The sequence below is a fragment of the Drosophila sulfurigaster genome, chromosome 3, assembly GCF_023558435.1.
Source record: "Drosophila sulfurigaster albostrigata strain 15112-1811.04 chromosome 3, ASM2355843v2, whole genome shotgun sequence".
Lineage (NCBI taxonomy): Eukaryota > Metazoa > Arthropoda > Insecta > Diptera > Drosophilidae > Drosophila > Drosophila sulfurigaster.
The window spans coordinates 13,660,705-13,685,090 of NC_084883.1; the positions used below are offsets into that span (position 1 = coordinate 13,660,705).

The following is a 24,386-nucleotide window of genomic DNA, read 5'->3' on the forward strand; positions in this document are numbered from 1 at the left end:
GCAGTTGCACTAACTACATATGTGTGTCGCATGTCAATGTGTAAGTGCACTTTTCATTTCCACTTGAGTTCAAATAACCGCCTGTAATTAAATCGGCAAAGCTATCCCGCAGGATTTGCAGTTGTCCTTGAATTTGCAAAATAAAATCGATCGGCCAATACACACGCACACACTAACACACCGCCGCCCTCACACATACGCGACACACACAGAAACAAGTAGCACAGAAGCTAATACTACGTAGCAGATACAATTTTCGTTGCTCAAAAAAACACTTGTATTTCCGTTTCATATTTGAACTTTTCATTTTTTCACTTCTCCGCAAGGATTCATTTACGATTTCAGCACACTTTTTTTACACATTTTTGCAGTTTTTATTTCATTCTTACCCATTTTATTTTTGCGTGTGCATTGTTTGGGAGTACTGCATCTTCACCAGTGTGAACACTTGTGACCAAAGCTGAAAAACCGCATACTACTTCACCGAAAAAATACCAACGAAAGCAGTAACACCATGGTGGGTCACACTGTTTCCGTTAACAGTGATAGTTTGCATGCGACAAACAGAACAGCTGAGCGTACACAAACATAAACACTGTTTACGTATTGTTTGTTTATTTAATGAAAACATATGTGCGATCTTCAATTGGAAGCATATTATTGAATTCATATACATAATTTAGAGTAAATTATTTGAGCTTGCAACACACAAGCAGTGATAAGCAGAGATAAATGTGAAATTTGTTCGAAATTATTGATTAATATTTAAAAAAGACGGAAGGTACTGGGAAAATTGGAAACGGTCATACGATCAATGACAATCTTGGTATGCTCAAAGCCCAAGGCATTATTAATGGCCGCCAACTCCTCAAAGTTCTCCCGTGTGCGCTTATCCTCAATCAACTTCGAAACGTATTTGTACATGCGTCCATAGTGACTATGTGCATATGCGTGCCAAATTGAGAACTGGATAGCCTTGCTATCGTTGGCATCCACAAACTTGATGATCTCGGTGTAGACATCGTTCAATTTGCTCACACTATCCTTCACATTATCGTCGAGAACCGACAACTTAGCGACTGCAATGCCCTTCTTGCTGAGAGCTTCAATTAAATTGTTTCTCTGCTTATCCATGTTACTAAAATTGCAATCATTAATTAGTAATAGAAATCAGTATCACATAGCTTCTGACTTACGTTTTAATCTTTGAGGCATCGGGACGTGTGTCGTTCTTAAGCCCATAGAAGGACAATAGCGCATCCTCATCGGTTTGACCAATAACTAGATCTGCCAGTTTTACAATACGCTCCAAGGCGGCACGCTGCTTCTGCAGCTCATCCCGCTGCTTATCAACGCTAGCGTCGTCGCCTTCTGTGCATTTCTTCTGAATGGTAGCGGCGAAAGTTAATGGCAGTTGTGACTTTAGTTCGCTCGATTCAATGTTCTGAATGAGCTGCAAATGGGCTTGCAAATGCTTGGGATGTGCGGCAACGACCTCCTGATAGATTTTCTCCGCCTTCTCCAGCTCTAGAAGGATATAAAGTAGACGTTCTGTTAACTAAGGAACTTGTTGGAGTTATTTTGATGAACTTACCGCACTTGGCAATGTGTGTGCATTGGAAGTCGCGCAAACTTTCGGCGTAATCATCAGCACTTGTCTTTCCCTTTTGTGGTGAGCTGGGTGTTGCTCCGGCATTGGCAGGCACATCGTTCTGCACACTGACTCCATCGCCGGATGCAGAGTTTGCAGGATTCGTCACCGCCTGAGATGTTGCCAGCGACTTCGGCTTGGCTCCATTGGCAGCAACAGCGGCAGCCGCTGCTGGAGTTGCGCTATTGGAGCTGGCACCATTCGAGGCGCCATTGGATGTGGATTTCTTCTCGGCTGGATTGAGCACGTATGTGAACTGATGCACAGCAATGCGACGACCGGCTTCATCCTTGGGGAACACCAGATTGCCACCCAACCAGGCGCACTGCGCCGGCAGATTGGCCTTTGTCAGGCGTTCCTGAGCAATGGGTGCGATGTAAAGCATTTTGTTAGCTTCACGTATTTTAGCCGTCGTAAATTTACGGCCACTGATAATACATTGATTGTAGCTATCGTAGAAGTCCAACGACAGCATATTGGGCAGTTTGTAGGCGGCAATTAGATTCGCCTCAGCAATCTTCTCCAGCAGCTCCCGCTTCTCGTGACGGATTTGCAGGCGCACAGTGTATTCACCCTTCTCTAACTTGGTGAAGAAGGTATGCGAATGGGCATCACCAGTGGCCACGAGCGACTTGTTCACATCGAACAGCATCCACATTTGAGATTCGAACTCCGACTCGTACAGCAAATCGTTAAAGATGGGAGCATAGAGAGCAACTTCAGCTGCCTTGCTCACGTTCAGATTGTAGACCAGCAAGTTCTGATAGATTTGCCTGCCCTCTGGGATGACATCGCGTGTGGCGCTCAATGGCGAGATCTTTGCCTCGCTGGGTCGCAAAATAATTGCAGCAGTTTTAAGCTGCAGCAAAGGTTGAATTTCCTCAGCAACCAAGGCACCAATTTCCAGCTGATGAATGCCACGTCCGGCATGCATGACATCTAATAAAAAGATTATTATTTCTCAACAATCGTTAAAGTTAAATCTTTGCTATATTTACAGGCATTTGGATTGTGTGCGGCCACGCCATGGAACTCCAGGCTGTACTTCAAGTGGCTCTGACCATGATTGGACCAATACTTGGCAATGCACAGCTCAAGTATCTTGTTAGCCTGCAATAAGAAGTGTGTTGTAGTTGCTATCTATCCACAAACAGATAACGATTTTTTACCTTAACGGGGAATGTGGTTGTGGCTTCAAATTCAGAGTTGACACCAATGATCTTCATGGTTTCCAGTTTACGGCAAGATTTATGCGGCAGCAGTTGATTTGTGTGCAAGAAGAACTTGCCAATATCGTTGCCCCGATTAGGATCCGTAATGCGCATGCGCAACACTGAAAAAATATATGCTATTAGAGCTATTTCATTTAATTGATTGCAAGTGTGTTTTACCTGCCCAAGTGGCCTTGTCTGGCACTAGAATAAAGTCCCTTTGAATGGTGTTTGGTTGGAACTCAACGCTCTTGTCGGCTCTATTGCTAGCTGGTTCATAGACCGGCGTATTCTCAACATTCTCCAGCACATGCGGCTGCACCACAGTGACGGGTATTTCAAACAGCGGTCCCTTTTGTACGCACTCCGTGTCGTAGGCTTTAACACTAAAATATAGTTTACATTTAAATAGTTTTCGATGTTAAAAGTGAAAGGCAGCAACTTACACAGCACTATGGACACCAGGTTGCAGGCTGGTTGGATCGATTCTCACTACAATTGAGCGTGTGCCATAGCTGAGGTCCAGGAAGGAGCCACATTGCACCCACGACTGCGAGGGAATAAGGCTAAGACGCACATTAAAGTTGAACTTGTCCTTCGGATCTGTATAAATTTTAAACCATTATTAAATTTAACAAATTTAGTTAGGTGTCTTCCTTCTATGACTTACCAGCTTCCTTATCATTGAAGAACACGGGCTCAATGTTGACGTTAAAGTCAGCAAACTTGCGTTGAACGCCCTCACGCAGATGAATGCCCTTTTCATGGTTGGGACCCACGCGTACCGAAAAGCTGCAAATAAAGTTTCCTTATAGTATTGCGGATATTTCCACTTACAGGTCTCACTTACCGCAACATGTTGTCCTTGGACTGGCGATGTTCCACCAAATGTTCAAAAGCCTTCTCCACATTCAGTAGTCCATGACCCTGGGCATAGGGATCCACATAGCCCAGCTTGGTGGCCGTAACGCTGATGGCGCGTTTAATACTATAAGGCGAATACTCAATGTTCTGCTGCTTGAGGCCAGAGATGAGCAATGCCACGGCTCCTGCGACGTGTGGCGCAGCCATGCTGGTGCCATTCATCAGCTGCGATTTGCTCATTGTAAACTGAGGAACCGAAGTGATGGCACCTCCAGGAGCGCACACAGTCACGCCCTGTCCTCCATCAATGCAAGGATCGCGCGATGTCCAGGTGTAAACGTTGCCAGGCAACTTTTCACGCATTGCATATTCGGCCTCCATCATCTGCGGGGAAACATACGCTCCCACACCGATCAAACTTGGCTGACTGATGTCCGGGGGAGTGCCAACAGTGCTGAGAGCGGGGCCATGGTTGCCAGCTGAAGCAACCCAGACGACGCCATACTTGTTGACCATCTCGTTCATCAATTCGCCAACACGACTGCAATACGAAACATGGTAATTAATTTATATGACACCAATTTACAGCATGTCTGCGATTGTAAAACAACAAAGGAGAGTGTTTCTGTATGTAATACATGTAAATAGTGTATCGCTCTATTTACCTCGGAACACTAATCTTCATTACTTTACGCTTTTTACTAATCTTCATTTTAATACGCATTTTACGAGCAGGTGTTGAGATGGCTTCAATATGCCTAAAATCAGAAGTAGCACCTGCCCAACTCTTAGAAGCTCTTAAATGCTAGCTGTTTGCTTACCCCGAATTCGACCAGTTCGAATGCTCGCCATAGCTCATATTGATCACATCGATTCGACGTCCCTCGCGGCACAGCTCCATCACCTTCATGATGCCGCGAACCAGTGCGGAACCCGTCTCCATGGACCCCAAGCGACCGTCGCCAATGGTTATGGACACAATCTTGGCATTGGGTGCAACACCATCAATGTCGCGAGAGCTGTGATTGCCACTGGCAATCGATGCCACATGAGTGCCATGAGGAGCTGTTAAAAAATAATAGGAGTAACTACTTTGCTATACCTTTAATTGCTGGTCAACTTACAACACATGCCCACCACTTCCAGAACGTTGCCATCGTCATGCACATTCACCGAAATGGAGAGGAAATCATTGACATTCTTCGTTTCATGTGTGTTAGTAAATTCGCCAATGCGCAGCGCCTCCTCCAACTGACCCTGCTCTGTGGTATCAATGATGGTCAGCCAACCCTTTTCAGTCGGGAAGAGCACGCAATCGTACGATGTCTTGATATCATTGTACAGCTTCTCGTAGCTGTTGAGCATCTCCAGTTCGAAGTCCAGGTTCTCCTTGACAATCTTCTTATCCCACAGCAGCTTGGAAGCTTCACCTTCAAGCAAGAATCAATCGAAATTAATTGAGTTCTTAATCCACCATATCCAACACAACTCACCTGGATTCTGGGCCTCAAACTCTACGATCTTACGACTGGCATTAGCTGTGGCCGTTTTGTGCGGCTTGTCCCAACTCTTGAGCTTGGCCTGGGCGACAATATTGTCGCGAATCTTGGAAGGCACCAGATCATGGAAGGATTTAATGCCCACACGAACGGCACCATCTTGATCTGTATTCAGTCCAATGAGCTCGGGGCTTAGCTTCAGTGTGCGGCCAGACAAGCCTTTAATGTTTCCCTTCTCATCGGGGGTAACCTTCTTGCTCATGTCCACATCACCACAACCCGAGCAGTCGAAACGTTCAATAACCTTTAAGGTTTTGCCATCGCAAAGCGTCTAATGAAGAAATAAATAAATTAAACAACTTTTTCACCACATCAAAAGATTAAATTAGGAACTCACCTCAAGTCCCGTTGCTCGCGGATCGACACCGGAATCAAAAATGGCGATGGTCACATCCCGACCATCGTATTCCGGGTATTTTTGCAAGAAATTTAGCACACCAGTCTCAGCCTTGGGTACCTATGGAAAGTAAATAAGAAAATACTTTTATGAGCCACTTTTGCCCAGTTGGTCTGATTTGACAGTAGTAGTTAGCCTATATATATGTAAATATGTATATGTACCAGGGCACCCGTGGGAAACGATGACTCGACAATGCCGCTCAAATCGCTCGCCATAATTTCTTCAAATTTATCGCCGCTTTTGTTGTCTGCACTATTAATTCTCGTTGCACTCTGTGTTGTTGGTAATTGGTCAATGCGTGCTCCTAGAATTATTTCCTTATTCTCAAGTGATCTGTATGTTGATTGAGTTCTTCGTTCTGTTCTCGTTGCACCTTTAATAGAATGATGATTTTGCGGTAATTCTTCTCAGTTGCATACGTATATATATTTGTGAATCGTGACGTTGCCACCGTTTATATTTTACAGCTGCTTTTATTAGACGATATGGCAAAGCCTACTTCGACTGTTTTATTTTATTTTTTATTTTGTCAAAACAATTTATTTCAAATTCAAATAAAGCAATTGTTTTTTATATGAACAATCTTTAACATTCAAGAAATAATGTATTGCTTTGATGCTTTGCTTTAATATCAAATATCGTTTGTAATTATTTTGAATATTTAAATACTATCGATACATCGATAGACGACAACATAACCAGAACAGCTGTCTGTCTTTCTGTCATCTGGCTGTGTTTTTTTTTGCGACCAAATAATACGAATTTGTGAATTTGTGTCACATAAACAAAAAAAATGTGGTTCGAAATTTTACCTGGCGCAGCGATCATCACCGTGGCGCTCTCCGTGCCAATATACGCAATGTACGGTCTGCAGAAGCTGACAATGGGCAACGTAAGTAATTGGTTCACGAAAATGCAATTCTTATATAACCTGCGTTGAGTTACCGCGAACCGAAATTTATTAAACATAATGATATCAGCCAAAAACTAAAGAATACAACGCGTCCCCACTTTTTGCACTTTAAATGTCGCTTCGCCGCACACTCCACTCTCCACTAATAATTTCTAATTGAATTTTCCACACCACAATCAACAGGCCTATCGTCGCAATATGGACGAGCGTTTCTCCCGTGTCATGTACCAACGCGATTTCCGACTGACCAACAATCCATACATCATGAACGTAAGTGAAAATTTAAAAAATTCCTAATTTTTATCAGTTTACTATTTGTGTTTGTTTCGCTAGCAAATTGAAGTTTATTTTTGTACGACAATTATTAACCATTCATTCATTTATTTTTCGATTTTGTTTACGTTTTAATCAAAATAAACGACTAAATTTAATTTATTTAAATATTGATAATAACGGGAATCCTTATCATATCATTGCATGTTCATTACATTTGCTTCAATTATCAGAAATTGAGAAATCGTCTCTATTGTTATTTTTACAGGGCCTGAATGCCATTCCAGATGAGGTTAAAAAATAAATCGTACATAGTTGCAATTAATTAAGCTTAAGTGCAAAAAGTTAATAAATTTACAAAACGAAATTGAAATGCGGGACTTGATTTTTGCTAGCATTTGTTTACAGATGTTTACAGATTTTTCTGAATGTGCTTGCGCTATTTTGTACAACAAATTTCTTTGCAGGGTCTTGATGAAGTTCCAGATGAAGATCAAAATGAAAAAAAGAATGATCAGGGTGCAAATAATTAAAGAGATCTGACAACAAATATAAATGTTAAATTGAATTGTGATCTGTAAACAATTAGAATAAACTAGAGATGTTTTCCTACGTTTGCCATTTGCCGCGCAACAAACAAACAACCCTGTTCTTCTGTTTATCTGTGTGTGTGTATGTAAAAAACCACCCCTATGGGGACGCTTCCCCCAATTGGGTTGTCAACTTTGTGGTATTCTGAAAAAGGCGTCGACAGAGGCGAGTGCAGAGCGTAGAACGTAGAGCGCAAAGCTCTGTGTAGAGAATTCGATGTGTCTAAAAGCGAGTTAAGAAACATTTAAAAAGAAACATATTTTTGAGTTTTAAGTGAACTACTTGTGAAATGCATCTAAAGGGCGCCTAAAAGAAGACGTTGCAAAATCTCTGTGGAAAAAGCAAAATAGTTTTAGTGCTGTTTGTCGAGCTGCTGGTGCTTTGGCCATAACTATATACAGACACAACACACAGGAAGCAGCTATGGCAGCCGGATGGCGGCGGGGGTCCGTCAGGGGTTGCGTTGGGGTTTGGGGTTGCGATTGGAGCCAAAGTTTTGTGTGTATAGTTGTTGTTGCCCTTGGGCTTTGCGTGTTATTGTTTACATGCGAGGCGAACGCGAACTCGGCGAATGCCATCGACGTCGAGGAGCCGGCACGACGCCACCACCAGCGACATCACACCGCGGACGTCGACCGGGAAAGGGAACGAGAGCGCGAGGAGAAGGGCTACTGTGCGCCGTATAATGGTAAAATATGCAAGCAGTTCATCAGCGGACCCGTGTGGTACAGCCTGGAGGATCCAAGTGGCGGCTGGCGCAACGAGCAGGTCACCACAGCGCTGTGGGATGAGTTAATTACGGACTTGACGGGCTTATGCCGCGAGGCAGCTGAGGTGGGTTCACATCTACTTTGCTAGTTTTTCCTGCTCACTTTTGTTTTGTGCTGCCCTTTACAGAAAATGCTTTGTGCTTATGCGTTTCCTCGTTGCCATGTCGAGAATGGACGCTCCATCAAGGCGCCGCTCTGCTTCGAAGACTGCCAAGCGACGCATCTGCAGTTCTGCTACAACGATTGGGTGCTGATAGAGGAGAAGCGGGAGCGGAACATGTTCCTGAAGAATCGTGCCCACTTCAGGCTGCCCAATTGCACCGTGTTGCCCCACTACGATGCCAACATGCGACGTCCCAGCTGCTCGTATATTGGTCTCACCGAGATCAAGGAGTCGGAGGTCAGCTGTGAGTATAATACACCAAATAATTCCTAAAGGTGCAAAGCTAATCAAACTCTGCTTCCACAGATGACTGTCGCAATGGGAATGGACGCTTCTATTTAGGCTCCATGAATGTGACCAAATCAGGCATTCCCTGCCAGCGCTGGGACACACAGCATCCGCACATGCACATTCAACCGCCGCTGGTGTTTCCACAGCTCATCGAGGGAGAGAACTACTGTCGCAATGCGGGTGGAGAGGAGCCACAGCCTTGGTGTTATACGCTCGACGAGTCTGTGCGTTGGCAACATTGCGATATTCCCATTTGCCGTGAGTTGAAAGGATATTCGAACAATTAAGTGCATTAAATAATCATGAACTCTGCCTTCCAGCTGACTATGTGGATCCCAACGCCAAGGATTTAAACACGCCCATCAAGATGGAAGAGTTTTTCACTCCCTCGATGATCTTTCTGCTCGCTGGCATCGGCTTCATTGGCATTGTGGCACTGCATCTAATCATTCTGCTTGCCTACAAGCTGTCCAAGCACAAGGATTACTCTCAGCCAGCTCCAGCTACCCATGGCGAATGCAACGCTTCGGTGCGAGGCGATTGTAATCTGTCCGCCAGCAGAGAGACGCTCGGCTCGACAGGATTTGCGCCAACAAATGCTGCCAAATGTGGCACCATACGCAGCACAGCGACTATACACAGCAACTGCATCATGCTGACCACGACGGCTGCTGTGCAGGAGCCCAAGACCAAGCTGAATGCACGCCTCGAGAAGCTGGAGTATCCGCGTGGCGAGATTGTCTATGTGCGTTCCCTAGGACAGGGCGCTTTTGGACGTGTCTTTCAGGCCCGTGCTCCAGGGCTGGTGTCGGGTAAGGAGGATCTGCTGGTGGCCGTCAAGATGCTCAAGGATGATGCCAGCGATCAGATGCAAACGGATTTTGAACGCGAAGCCTGCCTGCTGGCCGAATTTGATCATCCCAACATTGTCAAGCTACTCGGCGTTTGTGCTTTGGGGCGTCCCATGTGTCTGCTCTTCGAGTACATGTCGCCGGGGGATCTCAGCGAATTCCTGCGCGCCTGCTCGCCATATGCCACACACCAGGCGCAGCCGCGCAATCGACAGAATCTCGATGAGCTGCAGCTGCTGCACATGGCATCGAATGTGGCATCGGGCATGTTGTATCTGGCCGAGCGTAAGTTTGTACATCGCGATTTGGCCACACGGAATTGCCTGATCAACGAACAGATGCAGGTGAAGATCGCCGATTTTGGACTGTCGCACAAGATCTATCTGCAGGATTACTACAAGGGCGATGAGAACGATGTGATTCCCATACGCTGGATGCCCATCGAGAGCATTCTGTACAACAAATTCTCGCTGGAGTCGGATGTCTGGGCATTTGGCATCTGCCTCTGGGAGATCTTCTCATTTGCCCTGCAACCCTACTATGGCCTCACCCACGAGGAGGTGATTAAATACATTAAGGAGGGCAATGTCCTCGGTTGCCCAGATAATACGCCGCTTTCTGTCTACGCCTTGATGCGTCGCTGCTGGAATCGCAAGCCCAGCGAACGTCCTGGCTTTGCGGAGATTAATCACTGCATTCAGCACAGCATCGCTGAATGCGAGTGCAAGGCGATGCTCTAAGCGAAGGAGCATAAACAAACACGTAAATCAAATCGAAATTATTCCGTCACGTTGCAGCAATTTTTAAAATGAATCCGTATCCGAAGAAAAAAAACACTCAATGCTCTCCAGTTGTCTTCCGGAGCAGACGCACAACATACAAAAAAGAAGTAGCCATGGACTTGCTATCAGAAGCATTTACTACAAATATAATATATAGTATAATGAAGTCAGTCTATACAACAACAGTTCCAATCATTTACTTTGTATCGCTATCTGTTTCCGTTTCCATTTCCATTCAGTTTGTCTTTCTTTTGCATTTCTCATTCAAGAAAGTGGAGAAGATTAAGGTTTGACCCTTTTTGTTTACCAATTGTGTATTCGAAGGCCGCAATTTAATATACTCGATATTAGATATTATTATACGATATATTACTTTCCACAACGAACGCAACAAGTCAGCCATATTTTATTGGTAATTCGTACTCTCATATCTAGTCCGTAGCGAACATAAGTTTACATAATTGCAAAAGTCTCAAACTCAATAATATGCATATAAATATGTACATCTATATTTAAATCGTATATATACATATGTAATTTGGATTAGACTCCAATCGGTTTTTACTAGACTTAAGCTGAACGGTGAGTCGAGACTCTCGTTAATATCACTAAAGAGCAACTGCCCAAAACAACAATTTTGAAAATATAACAGACTCTTGCAAACGAATCGCAAAACACCGATGACCATCAAAACAATAAGGAATATGATATACATATACATATATATGAAATATTTAGAGAACTGTCTACAGCCTCAATTTCTTAGGACCTTTACATAATAATAATAATCTTGTATCAAAAATGTTGATGTAATTTGTATAATAATATAACTTTACGTAATCAAACAAGTTTATTTTGATTCCTTTAGCAATAGTAACTGTCGTAATAATAGTAGTCATAGGGGTAACGTCTGCATGGATAGGGAACTGGCACCGGGAGAGGTAATACTCCGAATCCACCATAGCCATAAGGTCTATAGCCACCATAACCATAGCCACCGCCATATGGACGACCATAGCCGCCTCTTGGCGGTCCTCCGAATCCTCCTCTAGGTGGCCCGCCGAAGCCACCAGGTCTGCCGCCTCCAAAGCCGCCTGGTCGTCCTCCTCCAAAGCCGCCTCCACGTCCGCCACCAAAGCCACCACCATGTCCACCTCCGTGACCGCCACCACCACCTCCATGACCTCCTCCTCCACCGCCTCCACCTCCACGCGCTGTTGATAGTTCCAAGCAGTTAAGCAGCAGGGCAAGCAGCAAAAATATCCATAATTTCGGCATTTTCAGCAACGTTCCTTTGAGGTCTGTTTTCTTATTGCGACTAAATTGAATCCACGGACGATCAGTTGCTGTGATCTTCTAGAGCTGTCGAATTAATTAGAGTACCCATCATAATTGGCTCTGACGCTATGAAAGTCAATAAATTCCCCCACATCGTGCTCAAATATCATTTTTCGCATATATGTATTTGTTTTGCGATATCACAGGAACTTAAAACCTAAACAATAAGATGCAATATTATATATATAGTACTTAAAGAATGCGATATAAATAGCAGAGGCATCAATTGTTTACTGCTCTTGGCGGACAATTGGTATTTTTACTGAGCACCAGTCTTTCCGGATCCAAGGAGAGTCGCTTGAGCACATCGTAGATCTTCTCACGTATCTTCAGCACAAAGTCTGTTTCGCGTCCCAAGATCCAGATCTGATCGGCATAGCCCAGGGAACCAATGCTGCCGCAGGACCACAAGATGGCAAAGTTATCGTAGTCCGTATAAAGCACCTGATATTTCCCAGAACCGGGCAACAAACGCGCGATCACCTCTGGAAAGCGTGTATTGAACTGAGGGACAGATCAGATAAGATCAGTAATTTATTATTAAGTGACAGGAATAAGTAAGGGTCTTACCTTAAAGTCCATAATGGAGGATCTGCTGTTCTCTGGCGTGGCATAGCCGAGATTTACATTGGGATTGCCAGTGCTAAAATACGGGAATATAAAATTAATTTTCAAATTTATATGGAAATTTAATCGCGTCACCTACATGCGATTAACGGTCTTTATGGCCACCTCCAGCTTGAAGTTGTTAAACTTGGACAGATCCGCTTTGTTGTAGGGCTGAAACTCGAAAGTGGTGCAGCCCGAGGCGATTTCTGGCAAATAGAATGAACGCTCCACCTCATACCAATGGCCAAGTACCTGAAATTATTGATAATTGAAGATCGATGCAATCATTAGATGCGGTACTTTAATATTCGACTCCAAAGATGCCGAGATGTCGTTGGCTGCTGCTTGCGTTTCTCTCGGCAGCGATGAGTAAGCAGTTAACTGGGTTACTATTATACAAAGGCACATAAAAAGCAGAAAGGAAAGTGATCGACAACAAGTCGACGTCTGAATACTCTTGTCCTTAGAAATCACACAATTTAACAACAATTGTTTGTGTATTGTGAAAAACATATGGTATGAATATTTGATATATGATTTTTCCTCTTACATCATATTATCATTATGAGAATAACTGCTTATTTGTGTAGATATTAACTGCTTATGTTATTTTAAACATTTTCATGTTTAACCTAAAATTTAAAGGAATTAATTTTTAGTTTATAAAGCTAAATTTATTATTATTTTTTTTTTTAGTTCAAATTAAATTAACATAAATATTGTTAAATTGGCCAGTACTCGTTATTTTCTATTACAAATTAACGTCAACTTGTGAGATATATAAAATAAGCGTTTCAAATCCTAGCCAGCTTTATAATAATACGTAGCACACTCCCTATTCAAATTTGAACTCTTACTTTTAGGGTATAAAAAAACTCCGTAAATCATAAACCTTTTAAGTTTTTTTTTTGGTAAACTGGTTTCACTGGCGTAGCAAAGCTATCATCAACGTCATCAGCGCATTGCCCAGTGGCAGTTACTATAACCAGCCACTGTCGGCGTAACGTCGTAAAGCACTCAGTGCTTGACAATAATTCTTGTGTTGGGGTCTTTGCCCTCCAAGCGAACGATGTCAAAGAGTTTTTACGCTTATGATAAACTACTCTGGTCAAGAGCTCAATTGGACAGAAGACTTGTCCAATTAGCGATTAGAGGCTGCGAGCAAAACAGAGATGTCAATGCACTTGCATCGTGACACGAACGAACAGTCACGCAAGCCGACGACGCAAAACTGTAGTTGGCTACTCTAGAACAGCACTCATCGCTGTTTTCAATTTGTCACGCTTGCGTCTCTAGCAGCCTCTCAGTCGTGCTCGCTCTCGCTCTCACTCACTAGCAACGAATTTCGTTTTCATTTTGCGCAAAACGATGCCGAGGCTCAAAATGATTTTTCCAAGGCGATAAGCTGGCTGTGTGTTTATTACATATGATTAATGCAATTGAGTGGATAAATTGACTAAATCAATTTTCTAATTTAAGAGCAGCCAACTACAACTACATGTACTTGGCGAGCTCTTTGGCCCGCTTTTGTCCTTGGCGTGCCAATGAAGTTGGAAATGGTTTGACTTGACCGGCTTGATGGCTTCTTGAATATGAACAGAAGTGGATTGTTTGCCATTGGACGACAGCTGCAGATAGAGTTGCTTTATGTGTACGTGTGTGTGTGTTTGTTTGTTTGCATTATTGTTGTTGTGTCTCCTTCGCTGTAAACTGGTTTGCACTTTTACATTGTCCGAAGACATCAAATTAGTTCAAGTTCATCTTTATGCACAATCTATAAAAAAAATATGTTTAGCCGACGCCTTGTACTAATTCATGGAAATGTGACAGAGACTCATTGTTATGCTAGTTTTTATAACAACAGGGTACAAGGCTATGTTCGGAAAGATTTGTCATAATTAAAAATAGTACATGTTGTAAACAGGTGGAGGAAGTTATCATAAATAAAGCTGCAAGTGTATTAGACTTGGGAAAATACTTTCAGAGATCTATGCACTCTAAACTCTCCAATTTGAAATACCATTTAAATACTGTGACGACCTTTTTAACACTTTGACATTCGGGTATTTTCTAGTCGACTACAACTTTGCTACTCAGATTTGTATATAGTTAAAAGATTCACATTTGAGTGGCAAAATGCATGAATAAAGCTTTTATTGCTTTACCTTGAAGTGCCATTAATTAGTAGTTTAGTTAAAACTGTCATCGATCCCAATGGAACTTACCCGACTCATGTTGAACTTTGGCATCGATGGATAGTTCGGGCAACGTCCAAACCCATAAGCGTCCGTTTGGCCCACAAATGTCAATAACAACAGCGACGACAGCAACACCAGAGAAATTCGCCAGATTACGCAAAATCGTTGTTCAGACATATTTATTATAGTATAGTTATATTAGGTGAGGTCGTCAACACTGGGTTTGAGGATTGGCACAGTTTAACGCTTGATGATTGGATATATAATTCTTTGTTCTGTATAGAATTTTAAATTGAGCTTGTCGCACTTTATTATGCAGAGTGTAACTTCCGTTTTTCGATGTCAGTTGGCCAATGAACGGAGACGTTGTTATGCTTCCATTTCCTCCTCAATACGGGGGAGTTTGAGTCTTTATTGTTTTGCTTTGTTTTGTTTTGCGTTACTTGTAATGTTTGTTGTCACTGCGATCTATTAATATTCCGCATAAGAAATGTGCGATAATAAAAACGTGCTGCGCTCTTGCTAAATTTGGAATTAAGCTTTTTACGCAGAGTATATAGCATAAATGCAGCAAGAGTGAAAATGAAATAAACTCGTGACACTTGTCGCTTGTTATTTTTTGTTTTGTTTAAATATATTTATTGTTAACTAGGTTGGCTCGTGCCTGACTAGGCGAGCGTTACGTAAAGGAAAAGCCAAAACCAGACCAGCAAGCCATGCGAAGCGACACGAACCATTTCTCCCCTTATTCCTCTCCCTCTCTCTGGAGGCACAAAGCGGAATGCAACAGCTCCGCGCGGCGGACTGGTTGCTGGTGGTGGTGAGTGAATGGGTGAGTGAGTGCAACAGGAAAATGTTGCACATTCATTCATAAACAAAAGTAAAAGGTCTAATAAAGGAAGTCAGAGAGCTTGCCAATTTCTGTAACAGTTGTTGCTCATGAAATGTGTCATTCAAGCCAAATGTGTTGGCTCAAGTTCAAGTGAACTGCAACTGCATTTGAAACAACATAGCAAACCATTATTTAAACAAGTTGCAAATAGAAAACAACATAATTTCCGTTAAATGTCAGAGGAAGTCGCAAGATGTTTTTTATTTATCAACACTCATTTTGTAATCACACACTCAAAGTTGTTAGTTTTTATTTAACAGCGTCTAGCAAAACTATGTGTATAAACATCGACAATTGGCCAATCGAGTGAAGCGACTAAAATTGCCATCCCAAAATCACTGAGTGAAAAAAGTGTTAATTTTTGCAGACCGACGAATGGCAGCAAAAAACAAACAAAAGACCCACACAAACACAGTCGTTTCATTCAATTACAAATTATAGTTGGTTGGGTGGAAATTGCCAGAGGCCAAATCAATTTACAATTGCGGTTTTATAAACATGCTGAATTCATGGTTTTACTTGTTATCTTTTTGTTTGATGTGCGCGCATCATGTTATCGTTCACAATAAAGTGGCATTCATAAATAAATTTGAACGCGTTTAGACGAGTTTATTACGACTGCAACCGCACCGCACGACCGTTGGAAATATACTGATGTTTTTATCCCATTGGCATTTGAGAAATTTGAATTGGAATCAGTGTGCCCCTACCTAATGTAGTTGCGAATTATTACGCAAAGGGTACACACTGGTAAATATCGATAGCTGTTTCTTATCGACCAACCGCCATAAAGTTTCGGCTGCCAAACAAATAGCAAGCAATTTTTTTTATTAGCTTTAAACATATTTGTTTTTAGCATTAACAAATGACGAGCACATAGATTTTGCAAACGGCATTAACAATTGAATAGGCTATGGCTACATGTGTGCTTTGCTTTGAACGCTGCAAGAACGGACAGTCCTATAAGATATTTTCCGAAACAGGTTTGCGGCTGAATATTTGCAAAACAATAAACAAACATTTCTGGCTTGAAGTAAGCGCGCAATTTACGTCAATTGGGTCACTTTCATTTATTAACAAATACATCTTTGCAGTTAAACAGTGTAACTGGCAGCAGTGAGGAGATCTGCAATCAATGCTGGGAGTGTGTTAACGCCTTCAATGTTTTCTATCAACGCGTCTATCATGTGCACCAAGAACGGCGTGAGTTCAAAGATGTGCCCATTGAGTTCTGCGTGGAAACTGTGGCGGCTTCCAATCCTCTGGCACTTGCCACCGAATTGGATGCACTCGACGAAGCATTTTTTGCCACGGATAATGTTAAAGTCGAGGTGAACGAGCTAGAACCATTGCCCAAGCTTGAAATTTTGGAAGAGCCAGCGCCCCTACCAACAAAAGGCACTAAGCGAGTTACAGCCGCTGCCGCTGAAACGCCGGCAGCAGCCAAGCGACGCATCAAACGCGAGAAGGTAACGCTTCCCAGCGACTCCGATGGCGACATTCCACTAGCCGAGTTCCTGGACATCAAGCACAATGGCAAAACGGAGCAAAAAGAGACGCCAACCCAGGGCAGACAGTTGCGTCGTAGTGCTCGTCGTGGTCGCCCACCGAAAAAACCGAGAACACCATCACCAGAATCACCACCACCAGCCAACGAGGCATCTCTGAAAAAAGAATTGGATTCAGATGATGACCTAGATGATAACATGGATGACAGGGATGATGATAGAGAGTTTGTGCCACCTGAAGCTGTGCTGGGAACCGATGACAGCGAAAGTTCCAGCGAGAGTAGCGACGGCGGCTCCGGCGACAGTTTACCGGACTTTGTGCCCGAGGAGCGTTACGCTGAGATTCCCAAACGCGTTGTGGTCAAACCCAAGAAGTATCGCAAACGTCCCAAGCCCTTGGTTCCGCCGGTGCGCATGAGTCGGGATGAGATCGAGCGACGCAAGGAAGAACAAAACAAATTCGATGAGATTATATGTGATTTCTTCAAGAAATTACAATGTCACATCTGCAACGAGTTGGTGCACAACTTTGGAGACATGCGACGCCATCAACGCATGTCCCATAACATGGAGAGTGGATTCATCTCATGCTGTGGCCGCAAGTTTCACATGCGTCGTGGTTTAGCCGAGCACGTGTTAGTCCATAAAAATCCCGATCACTTTACGTGTAAGCAGTGCAATCGTGCATTCCTGGACTCCAGATCTCTGGAGGCGCACGAGCTGACGCACACGGAACCCAAGGAGAAGGAGAAGCGCACCTATACGTGCGACAAATGTCCCAAGATCTTTACCACAAAGGCGGCTGCGGAATATCATAATGCATCCAAGCATGTGGATAAGTCGGACTTCAAATATACCTGTCCTGAGTGCAACAAGAAGTAGGTAGCAAGCAATGCGAGTACTATTAAACAACTAACTTCCCATTCTCTTACAGAGTGCCCACGGAACGCAAGCTGAAGCAGCATTTGCGTTACATGCACGATCCGGAGAAGGCCATTATCTGTGACAAGTGCGGTAAGACTTTGCGCTCCCGAGCGAATCTCAAGAAGCACAATGAGCTCGAGCATTCCGACAAGCCTCGTCCCAAACCGGAGCCAGTGCAATGTGAGATTTGCGGCACTTGGTTGCGTCATGTGTCCGGTCTTAAGCAGCACATGAGCACGGTACACGAACCGCCTGGAAACCATCGTTGTCACATTTGCGACAAGTCATCTGTTAATGCCCGCGCACTGAAACGTCACATTTACCACAACCATCAATGCGAGCGCAAATTCCGCTGCACGATGTGCGAGAAAGCATTCAAGAGGCCACAGGATTTACGAGTACGTAACAGTTGGCGTTAATGATTTAGCTTTACTAATCGAACATTTTGCAGGAACACACATCCACGCACACGGGCGAGGTTCTTTACACTTGTCCGAACTGTCCGCAGACATTCTTCTCGAATGCAAACATGTACAAGCATCGCCAACGTTTGCATCGCGCCGAATGGGAGGCGGATCGCAAGAAACCGCTGCCACCTAACATCATGCAACAATCAAGCAACAAGAAACGCCAGTCAACTACAAATGCTACACCCGGCGCATTATTTGCCCAAGTCGTTGAGGCTGCGGCGAGTTCCAACAAACAGTAGCATCAGTGGAGTTAGTATTAAATATTTATGGTAGCATAGGATAAAAACACAACACGCAGACTCCTTATTTCTTCATACTGAGGTACATTTATAGATTAAAGATACACTTACTACATACACTAAGAGGAATCTTATCTAATGCTCATCCTGCGGTATTTGTATGGCCTCGCAAATGCCTTCCTCACGATGCACACTGGCCCAGTGTTGGGATAACTCTTGACTGATTGCTCGCCGGAAGACCATGCACGTTATGTGCGGCAATTTCTCGAAGCGCACACGCAACAGTCCCAGCTTGGCGAGGGCAAATCGCCAGTTCTTCATGAGGCTGGCGTTCTTGCCCACATGCTGAGAGTCGGGTGTGATGATGACCAGAATGCCCTCGGGACGCAGCAGCTCATAAGCCTTGCGGCAACAAAGCAATCGCTGCTCTGCGCTGGGCATGTACTCCAGCAGGAGGCTGAAGATGACGCAGTGATAGTAGTTAGCAGGTAGTTTCTTGACGCTCTGCTCACAGATTTCAGGCTCCGTTAGCTGGGCATCCACGTCAACAGTGAGGAAGTCTGCCTGCAGCACTAAAGCTCCCTGTGCCGGGCAGAGATCGATTGCGGTGACTTCCAGATGTGGAGTGTTGCCAAACGGGTTGAAACAGCTGCCCACGTCCAGCACACAAAGCCTGTCCGGCGGCTCATCCATGTACGTGCACTCCGCCTCAGACAGCTCAATGTAGGAGGCCAAGAGTCGCTGTTCCCGCTGTCGCTTTTGCAAATAGATGCCCTCGGTGTAGAAGTACTTGGTGATGTAGTCGATGGCCCACTTGATGCGACTGCGTGCCTGCAGTTCTGTCTTGTTGGTGTTCGTTTCCCATATGCCTGCTAGCTGCTGCATTGCATCCGCATATTCCGCCAACTTGGCGGCATTGTGCGGCCCCGTGTGCTCCTGCCACGCACGTTCGGCGCCATGCAGCTTGGTGAGTTGCCGCAGACTATCGTGACAGTTCTTCACAATGTTGGCCAGTCGTTGATGCTCCTCCGTGGCCATGGTTTTGAATTTGGAAGCGACCCAACAACAAACCAGCAACAAATGCAACAATGTGTGTATGTATTCTGTGTATTCGAGATGTGCAAGCTTTTGGCACCTGTTACTTATCAGATTAACGAGACCGCTATAGATAGGGCCGATTAATTTCGATTTTAAATCGATTAATTTGTAGAGTGGTTTTTAACAAAATGGTAGCGGAAAAGTTATTCTCCTTAAATGTTGTAATCTCTTAGAACTATTGCAATTAAAAATAAAGTTATCTAATCCATTCTATTTCCATTACTTGATCCTTGAAAATAGGAATGAAAGCAAAACATACTCATCATTAAATTAGATAAATCCGCTTAATTTGGCCACCACTGTAGCATTTGTTAGCATGACAATTTGTGTGACCAGTTGACTTCACGATAATGGAAGAACGGAATATTTTTGGCTTGGTCACACTAATATCTTTTTAAACATAAAGCGGTCGTTAATATAAAGTAATAGTTTAAGAAAACCGGCTGTGACGAATGCATTAAGAAATAAATCATAGCAAAAGTGTATTACCATAAAATATTTTAAAAAGAAAGAAGTTATGTGGAAATTATTGTACTATTATATACAGTGATTACTTTTTATACATTCATATAGTTGAATTTAAATGAATCCCGCAATCATAATATAAAAGGTGTAATTCTTTTTATGGTGTCAGTACTTAACAGCTGTCGTATGTGAGAACTACGTAAAAGCAAGTGTTTCGCAGTCTAATTTGCTAAAACTCAGCTGAACTTGAAATAACACGTAATTAGCGTGCCATTTGAACTCGATAAAGCGAAGCCAAGTTACAATTTGTGCAAAGTGATAAATCGGTAAGTGAAAATAACAAACAAAAACGACACAATACCTATTGAGCTAAAAATGTTGTAAATAATAAAATACAATACATTTAGACGGGGCTAATCTATTGCCAATCTCAATAATTGATACTTGCTGCTGTAAGCCTTAATAAGTCAAGGTGTTAGCCAAGTGTAATTGTGTTTCAATCAAGTGCAACCAGTATGATAATATGTAATACAATCTTGCTTGTAAATACAACTTTTGTTCTTGCATAAGTACGTACGTATGTATGTATTGTAATTGTTTATATGATTAAGCGTAAAACAATCGACACACAAGATGAGTAAGCAACTTGTCTGGGATGGGCACGAAAGACGAGTAAAATGGAACAGAGCTGAGCTGATAAGACTTGGTCTTTAGGTCCAACAAACTACTTGGGAACTATGCGTTGCAATCCTTATCAGCAAAGCACATCGACATCGACAACAAACAATTGAATTTCACATAGCGCCAGACTGTTGCGAACTGCCAATTTTGAAAGAGTTCCAGAAGTGTATCATACTAAAGGTCAAGACTCAGTAAAAATACATGCTCGAAATAAATGACGCATATATGTATATGTGTGAATATTATGTTTCTCTCTCTCTCTATGTATGTTTGTTGGGAATTCAAAAACGATAGCTATGCGTCGCATACTTTGTACTCTAATCATAAACGAAATCATTAGGCATTAAACTGATGTCTGACTGGCTGATTGGCACTCAATGCATAGTTTCAGTAGTAATTTATGATCGGGTTCAAGTTGTTGGGTAAATAAATGACTACAAATTTATCTCAAAATGTAAATTTAGAAATGTGGAATAATATTATTATTATTTTCAAATTGTAAGTATTCGAAACTGTCGAAATAAAGAGTATAATCTATTATTTAAGAAACGTGCAGTGAGCATAACTGAATTTAGCGAGTACTCTGAAAGTGTTAACTCATATTTTATAATTGAATGATTTACGTATTAAACATTTAAGTAACGCCATAGCACGGAGAAAGCTGATCTATATCAGCTCTTGTGCTTTATAAAGCGTGGCAAGTTGATAAATAAAACTTCTTTTATTAAGGCAATTAATTGAATATACTAAAAGTTAATTGCTGAATTGACTTTGTAATTCTTCTATAGTCGTCAGACAAGTCGGAACGGCATCTAATCTAAAGTAATAAACGATTACAAGTGTAATGCTTGGAACCCGCTCAATAGATAGAAGGCGAGTTGTTGTGTAGTTGTGTGTATTTTGTCTGGTTCTTTTCTTTATCAATACCAACTTATCGCTGGGGTAATCACTGAATTTAGTTCTTCGACTGTTAACAGCGATTTTTGGATGGTTTTGTTGCTGCTCGACGTGTGGTGGCATGGCTAGCGATAAGGATAAGTTGTACGTAGTACGTAGTATACGTAATGAAATTTCATTTGCTCAACTTGTCAGTCGTTGAAGGGTCGCCAACACAACCGGACGTTATTCCTCCGTTCCAATTACGTGAAGCATAAATATGAAGATCGAATGGGCTCCAGTTGATGTGCCGCTAGATCGGCGTTTGCAAACCTTAGTCACTGGCATCTTTACGCTATTCTTCTTCAGCTTGCCTTTGACATCATTTGCCCTCGTGGCTTTATTTTTGGTAAGATTTGAGTATTTCCATAACTAGAATAAATTTTAATTTCATTTTCAATGCAGTTCTATGGCGGCCTTGTGATTCGCACCTTGGTTGTGATCTACGCTGTTTACATAGTCGTGGAGCACAAACGCAATTACTCAGCCTTGGATGGCAATGGGTAAGTAATATCTTTGAATTTCATTTGCTTTAATTTGAATTCTAATTCTCCATTATTTCTTATAGTTTCATGTGGAATCGCACCAATCCATTGTATAACGTATATCGCAATTACTTTCCCGTTTCCTTGGTCAAGACTGCAGATCTGCCACCAAATAAGAATTATATTATCGCCAGCTTTCCACACGGCATTCTTGGGTGAGTGTTGAACACACCTTGACATTGTATATCTTATCGCAACACTATAAATATAACTTTAATTTTAACTTGTGCAGCACGGGCATTTGCATCAACATGGGACTTGAAATCAGCCACTGGATGAAGCTGTTCCCTCAAGTGCGTCCAAAGGTGGGCACTCTTGATCAGCACTTTGTGATTCCTTTCTTAAGGGACTTGCTGCGCTGGTGGGGATTGGTCTCCGTCTCGAAGGCTTCTTTAAACTATTATCTCACCAAGTCCAATGATCCCAAGGATCCCACCAATCGCGATGGATTCACATCGAATGCTGTGGCCATTCTTGTTGGTGGTGCTCAAGAGGCTCTGGATTCGCATCCTGGACAATATATTATTACACTAAAGAATCGCAAAGGCTTTGTTAAAATGGCCATACGCACTGGGTAAGTACACAAACTGTTTAATCAAGGATGTAAATTAAAGATTCTTTATTTTTAGTTCTGCCATTGTGCCTAGCATTTCGTTTGGCGAAGTGGACATCTTCGATCAAGTGGACAATCCGCCAGATTCGTTGCTGCGTCGTCTGCAAACATTGGTCAAGAAGATAACCGGCATTTCGCCCTTGATTCCAGTTGGTCGAGGTTTCTTTAACTACACCTTTGGATTTGTGCCCTATCGCCGTCCTATTGTCCAAGTTGGTGAGTACCGAATGCAGTTGAGATTTAAAAGTTATTCGTCTTACAAACTCCTCTACTAATTTCAGTTGGAGCACCAATCGAAGTGGTGCAGAGCGATCAACCGGATGCTGACTATGTGGATAAAGTACATGCCAAGGTTGTGGCGGCTGTGGAGCAATTATTTGAGCAACATAAGGAAAAGTATACGGCAAATGCAGCGAAAACAAAGTTGGTTATAAATTAAGCTGCCATTCCAAAGGAGCCACATTCGTTATTTTGTTAGCAAAGTAAAACGGTCACACTTTTTTTATGCACCAAAGTTGTTAGTTTTGAAGAGTGTTCAAGCAAATGAGAATATTTATAAAAACTTAGTTGTAAGCGGTTAGTAATAAAAGTAAGCTGGTTAATTTTAACGAAAGCGTATGTTTTTTTTTTATTATTAATGTTAGTTTACCAATTAAATTTGTTACTTCGTACATAAATATTATATACAAAAGGAAAAGGAGGAGTTGAATTTCATATTGGAAAACTTAACTATATATTTTGTTTTAGTTTTTGTTTTAATGTTTTTCAATTTTTGCGCTTGTGCCATAATCCTTCTTTCTTTCATCTATTTGGTTTTCATTATCTTTCAATTGTAACTTGTCATTATTATATATATAAGTACTAGAATTTTGGTTTAACAACTATGTATATAAGGAATTTTAAAAATACAATATTACGCTACAATAAATTCAATCGCAGAATTTTTCGAGTAAGGTACAATTACTTTTTTTTTTCTTTATTTAGCAACAAATCACCTTTCATAATGTATTCTCTAAAGCAATAATTGTTTGGGGGGGACGATAACAAAACTGATAAATAAGACCAATAGAAATGGTTGCCTAATTAATTGTAGTTGGCTCAATAGATTGTTAAATCATAAATATTATCTACACAGAACTAAAGAATTAGGAAATTCTGAAGAAAGTACTTGTACAACTTCAGAAAAGGAACACTTGGCATAACTTGGATTGGGATTTTTTGGGTTATACGAATACTCGGTATGTATTCATAGATCGCTATAGAAAATGCATTGCTGTTGATCTTGTTGTGTGATCTTTACTTTAGTAACAATATTATATGTTTGTGTTAGTACTTTATGTCTGAATATATATTTTAATCCGCTGTTGTAAAGTCGTATGCAAGTATGATTATCTCACTGTAATTGTTGTATAGTATAAATTATATTCTGTGGGCTCTGTATTAGTATGCAAGTATTTGATGAACTTGCTTCTGCAGCTAGTCGAAATCTATCTCACTTTGCTAGTTAGTATTCTATCTCTGGGGTATTCTAGTTATGTGTGTGTCTGTGTG

The 24,386-nt window shown here is 42.2% G+C and overlaps 8 protein-coding genes across 10 annotated transcripts; 4 read left to right on the plus strand and 4 right to left on the minus strand.

Moving 5' to 3' along the window:
- Window positions 1-604: 604 nt before the first annotated feature.
- On the minus strand, window positions 605-6,124 carry LOC133844026 (tripeptidyl-peptidase 2). Its single transcript, XM_062277834.1, has 14 exons — window positions 5,847-6,124; window positions 5,623-5,742; window positions 5,220-5,556; window positions 4,851-5,156; window positions 4,548-4,791; window positions 3,713-4,267; window positions 3,533-3,654; window positions 3,309-3,465; window positions 3,043-3,248; window positions 2,821-2,984; window positions 2,650-2,761; window positions 1,595-2,590; window positions 1,197-1,527; window positions 605-1,138 (listed from the first exon to the last, which is right to left on the minus strand). The coding sequence occupies exons 1-14, from the start codon at window positions 5,898-5,900 to the stop codon at window positions 766-768; spliced, it is 4,077 nt and encodes a 1,358-aa protein (XP_062133818.1). The 5' UTR covers window positions 5,901-6,124; the 3' UTR covers window positions 605-765.
- A 253-nt stretch (window positions 6,125-6,377) lies between these two features.
- On the plus strand, window positions 6,378-7,515 carry LOC133844036 (NADH dehydrogenase [ubiquinone] 1 alpha subcomplex subunit 1). Of its 2 annotated transcripts, none has more exons than XM_062277851.1 (3): window positions 6,378-6,577; window positions 6,782-6,868; window positions 7,339-7,515. In XM_062277851.1, the coding sequence occupies exons 1-3, from the start codon at window positions 6,479-6,481 to the stop codon at window positions 7,402-7,404; spliced, it is 252 nt and encodes an 83-aa protein (XP_062133835.1). In that variant the 5' UTR covers window positions 6,378-6,478; the 3' UTR covers window positions 7,405-7,515. The 2 variants fall into 2 exon arrangements, with proteins under 2 accessions (XP_062133835.1, XP_062133836.1); XM_062277852.1 differs by lacking the exon at window positions 7,339-7,515 and adding an exon at window positions 7,140-7,244 and having other exon boundaries at window positions 6,383-6,577.
- Window positions 7,516-7,612: 97 nt separating this feature from the next.
- On the plus strand, window positions 7,613-10,296 carry LOC133844029 (tyrosine-protein kinase transmembrane receptor Ror2). The gene is made up of 4 exons (XM_062277838.1): window positions 7,613-8,296; window positions 8,360-8,639; window positions 8,702-8,944; window positions 9,007-10,296. Exons 1-4 carry the CDS (start codon window positions 7,886-7,888, stop codon window positions 10,275-10,277), a joined length of 2,205 nt encoding a protein of 734 aa, XP_062133822.1. The 5' UTR covers window positions 7,613-7,885; the 3' UTR covers window positions 10,278-10,296.
- A 272-nt stretch (window positions 10,297-10,568) lies between these two features.
- Window positions 10,569-14,962, minus strand: LOC133844035 (apolipoprotein D). Its single transcript, XM_062277850.1, has 4 exons — window positions 14,492-14,962; window positions 12,364-12,518; window positions 12,228-12,300; window positions 10,569-12,161 (listed from the first exon to the last, which is right to left on the minus strand). The coding sequence occupies exons 1-4, from the start codon at window positions 14,639-14,641 to the stop codon at window positions 11,880-11,882; spliced, it is 660 nt and encodes a 219-aa protein (XP_062133834.1). The 5' UTR covers window positions 14,642-14,962; the 3' UTR covers window positions 10,569-11,879.
- LOC133845671 (uncharacterized) lies at window positions 11,184-11,597 on the minus strand. Its single transcript, XM_062280212.1, has one exon. It carries the CDS (start codon window positions 11,595-11,597, stop codon window positions 11,184-11,186), a length of 414 nt encoding a protein of 137 aa, XP_062136196.1.
- Window positions 14,963-16,134: 1,172 nt separating the features above from the next.
- Window positions 16,135-18,551, plus strand: LOC133844030 (transcription factor grauzone). The gene is made up of 4 exons (XM_062277839.1): window positions 16,135-16,389; window positions 16,451-17,742; window positions 17,799-18,186; window positions 18,240-18,551. Exons 1-4 carry the CDS (start codon window positions 16,270-16,272, stop codon window positions 18,495-18,497), a joined length of 2,058 nt encoding a protein of 685 aa, XP_062133823.1. The 5' UTR covers window positions 16,135-16,269; the 3' UTR covers window positions 18,498-18,551.
- Window positions 18,552-18,561: 10 nt separating this feature from the next.
- Window positions 18,562-19,665, minus strand: LOC133844034 (S-adenosylmethionine sensor upstream of mTORC1). Its single transcript, XM_062277849.1, has one exon. It carries the CDS (start codon window positions 19,533-19,535, stop codon window positions 18,633-18,635), a length of 903 nt encoding a protein of 300 aa, XP_062133833.1. The 5' UTR covers window positions 19,536-19,665; the 3' UTR covers window positions 18,562-18,632.
- Window positions 19,666-20,045: 380 nt separating this feature from the next.
- LOC133844033 (2-acylglycerol O-acyltransferase 2-A-like) lies at window positions 20,046-24,382 on the plus strand. Of its 2 annotated transcripts, none has more exons than XM_062277847.1 (7): window positions 20,046-20,386; window positions 21,834-22,026; window positions 22,083-22,180; window positions 22,246-22,377; window positions 22,455-22,796; window positions 22,852-23,051; window positions 23,117-24,382. In XM_062277847.1, the coding sequence occupies exons 2-7, from the start codon at window positions 21,898-21,900 to the stop codon at window positions 23,272-23,274; spliced, it is 1,059 nt and encodes a 352-aa protein (XP_062133831.1). In that variant the 5' UTR covers window positions 20,046-20,386; window positions 21,834-21,897; the 3' UTR covers window positions 23,275-24,382. The 2 variants fall into 2 exon arrangements, with proteins under 2 accessions (XP_062133831.1, XP_062133832.1); XM_062277848.1 differs by having other exon boundaries at window positions 21,843-22,026.
- The last annotated feature ends 4 nt before the right edge of the window (window positions 24,383-24,386 follow it).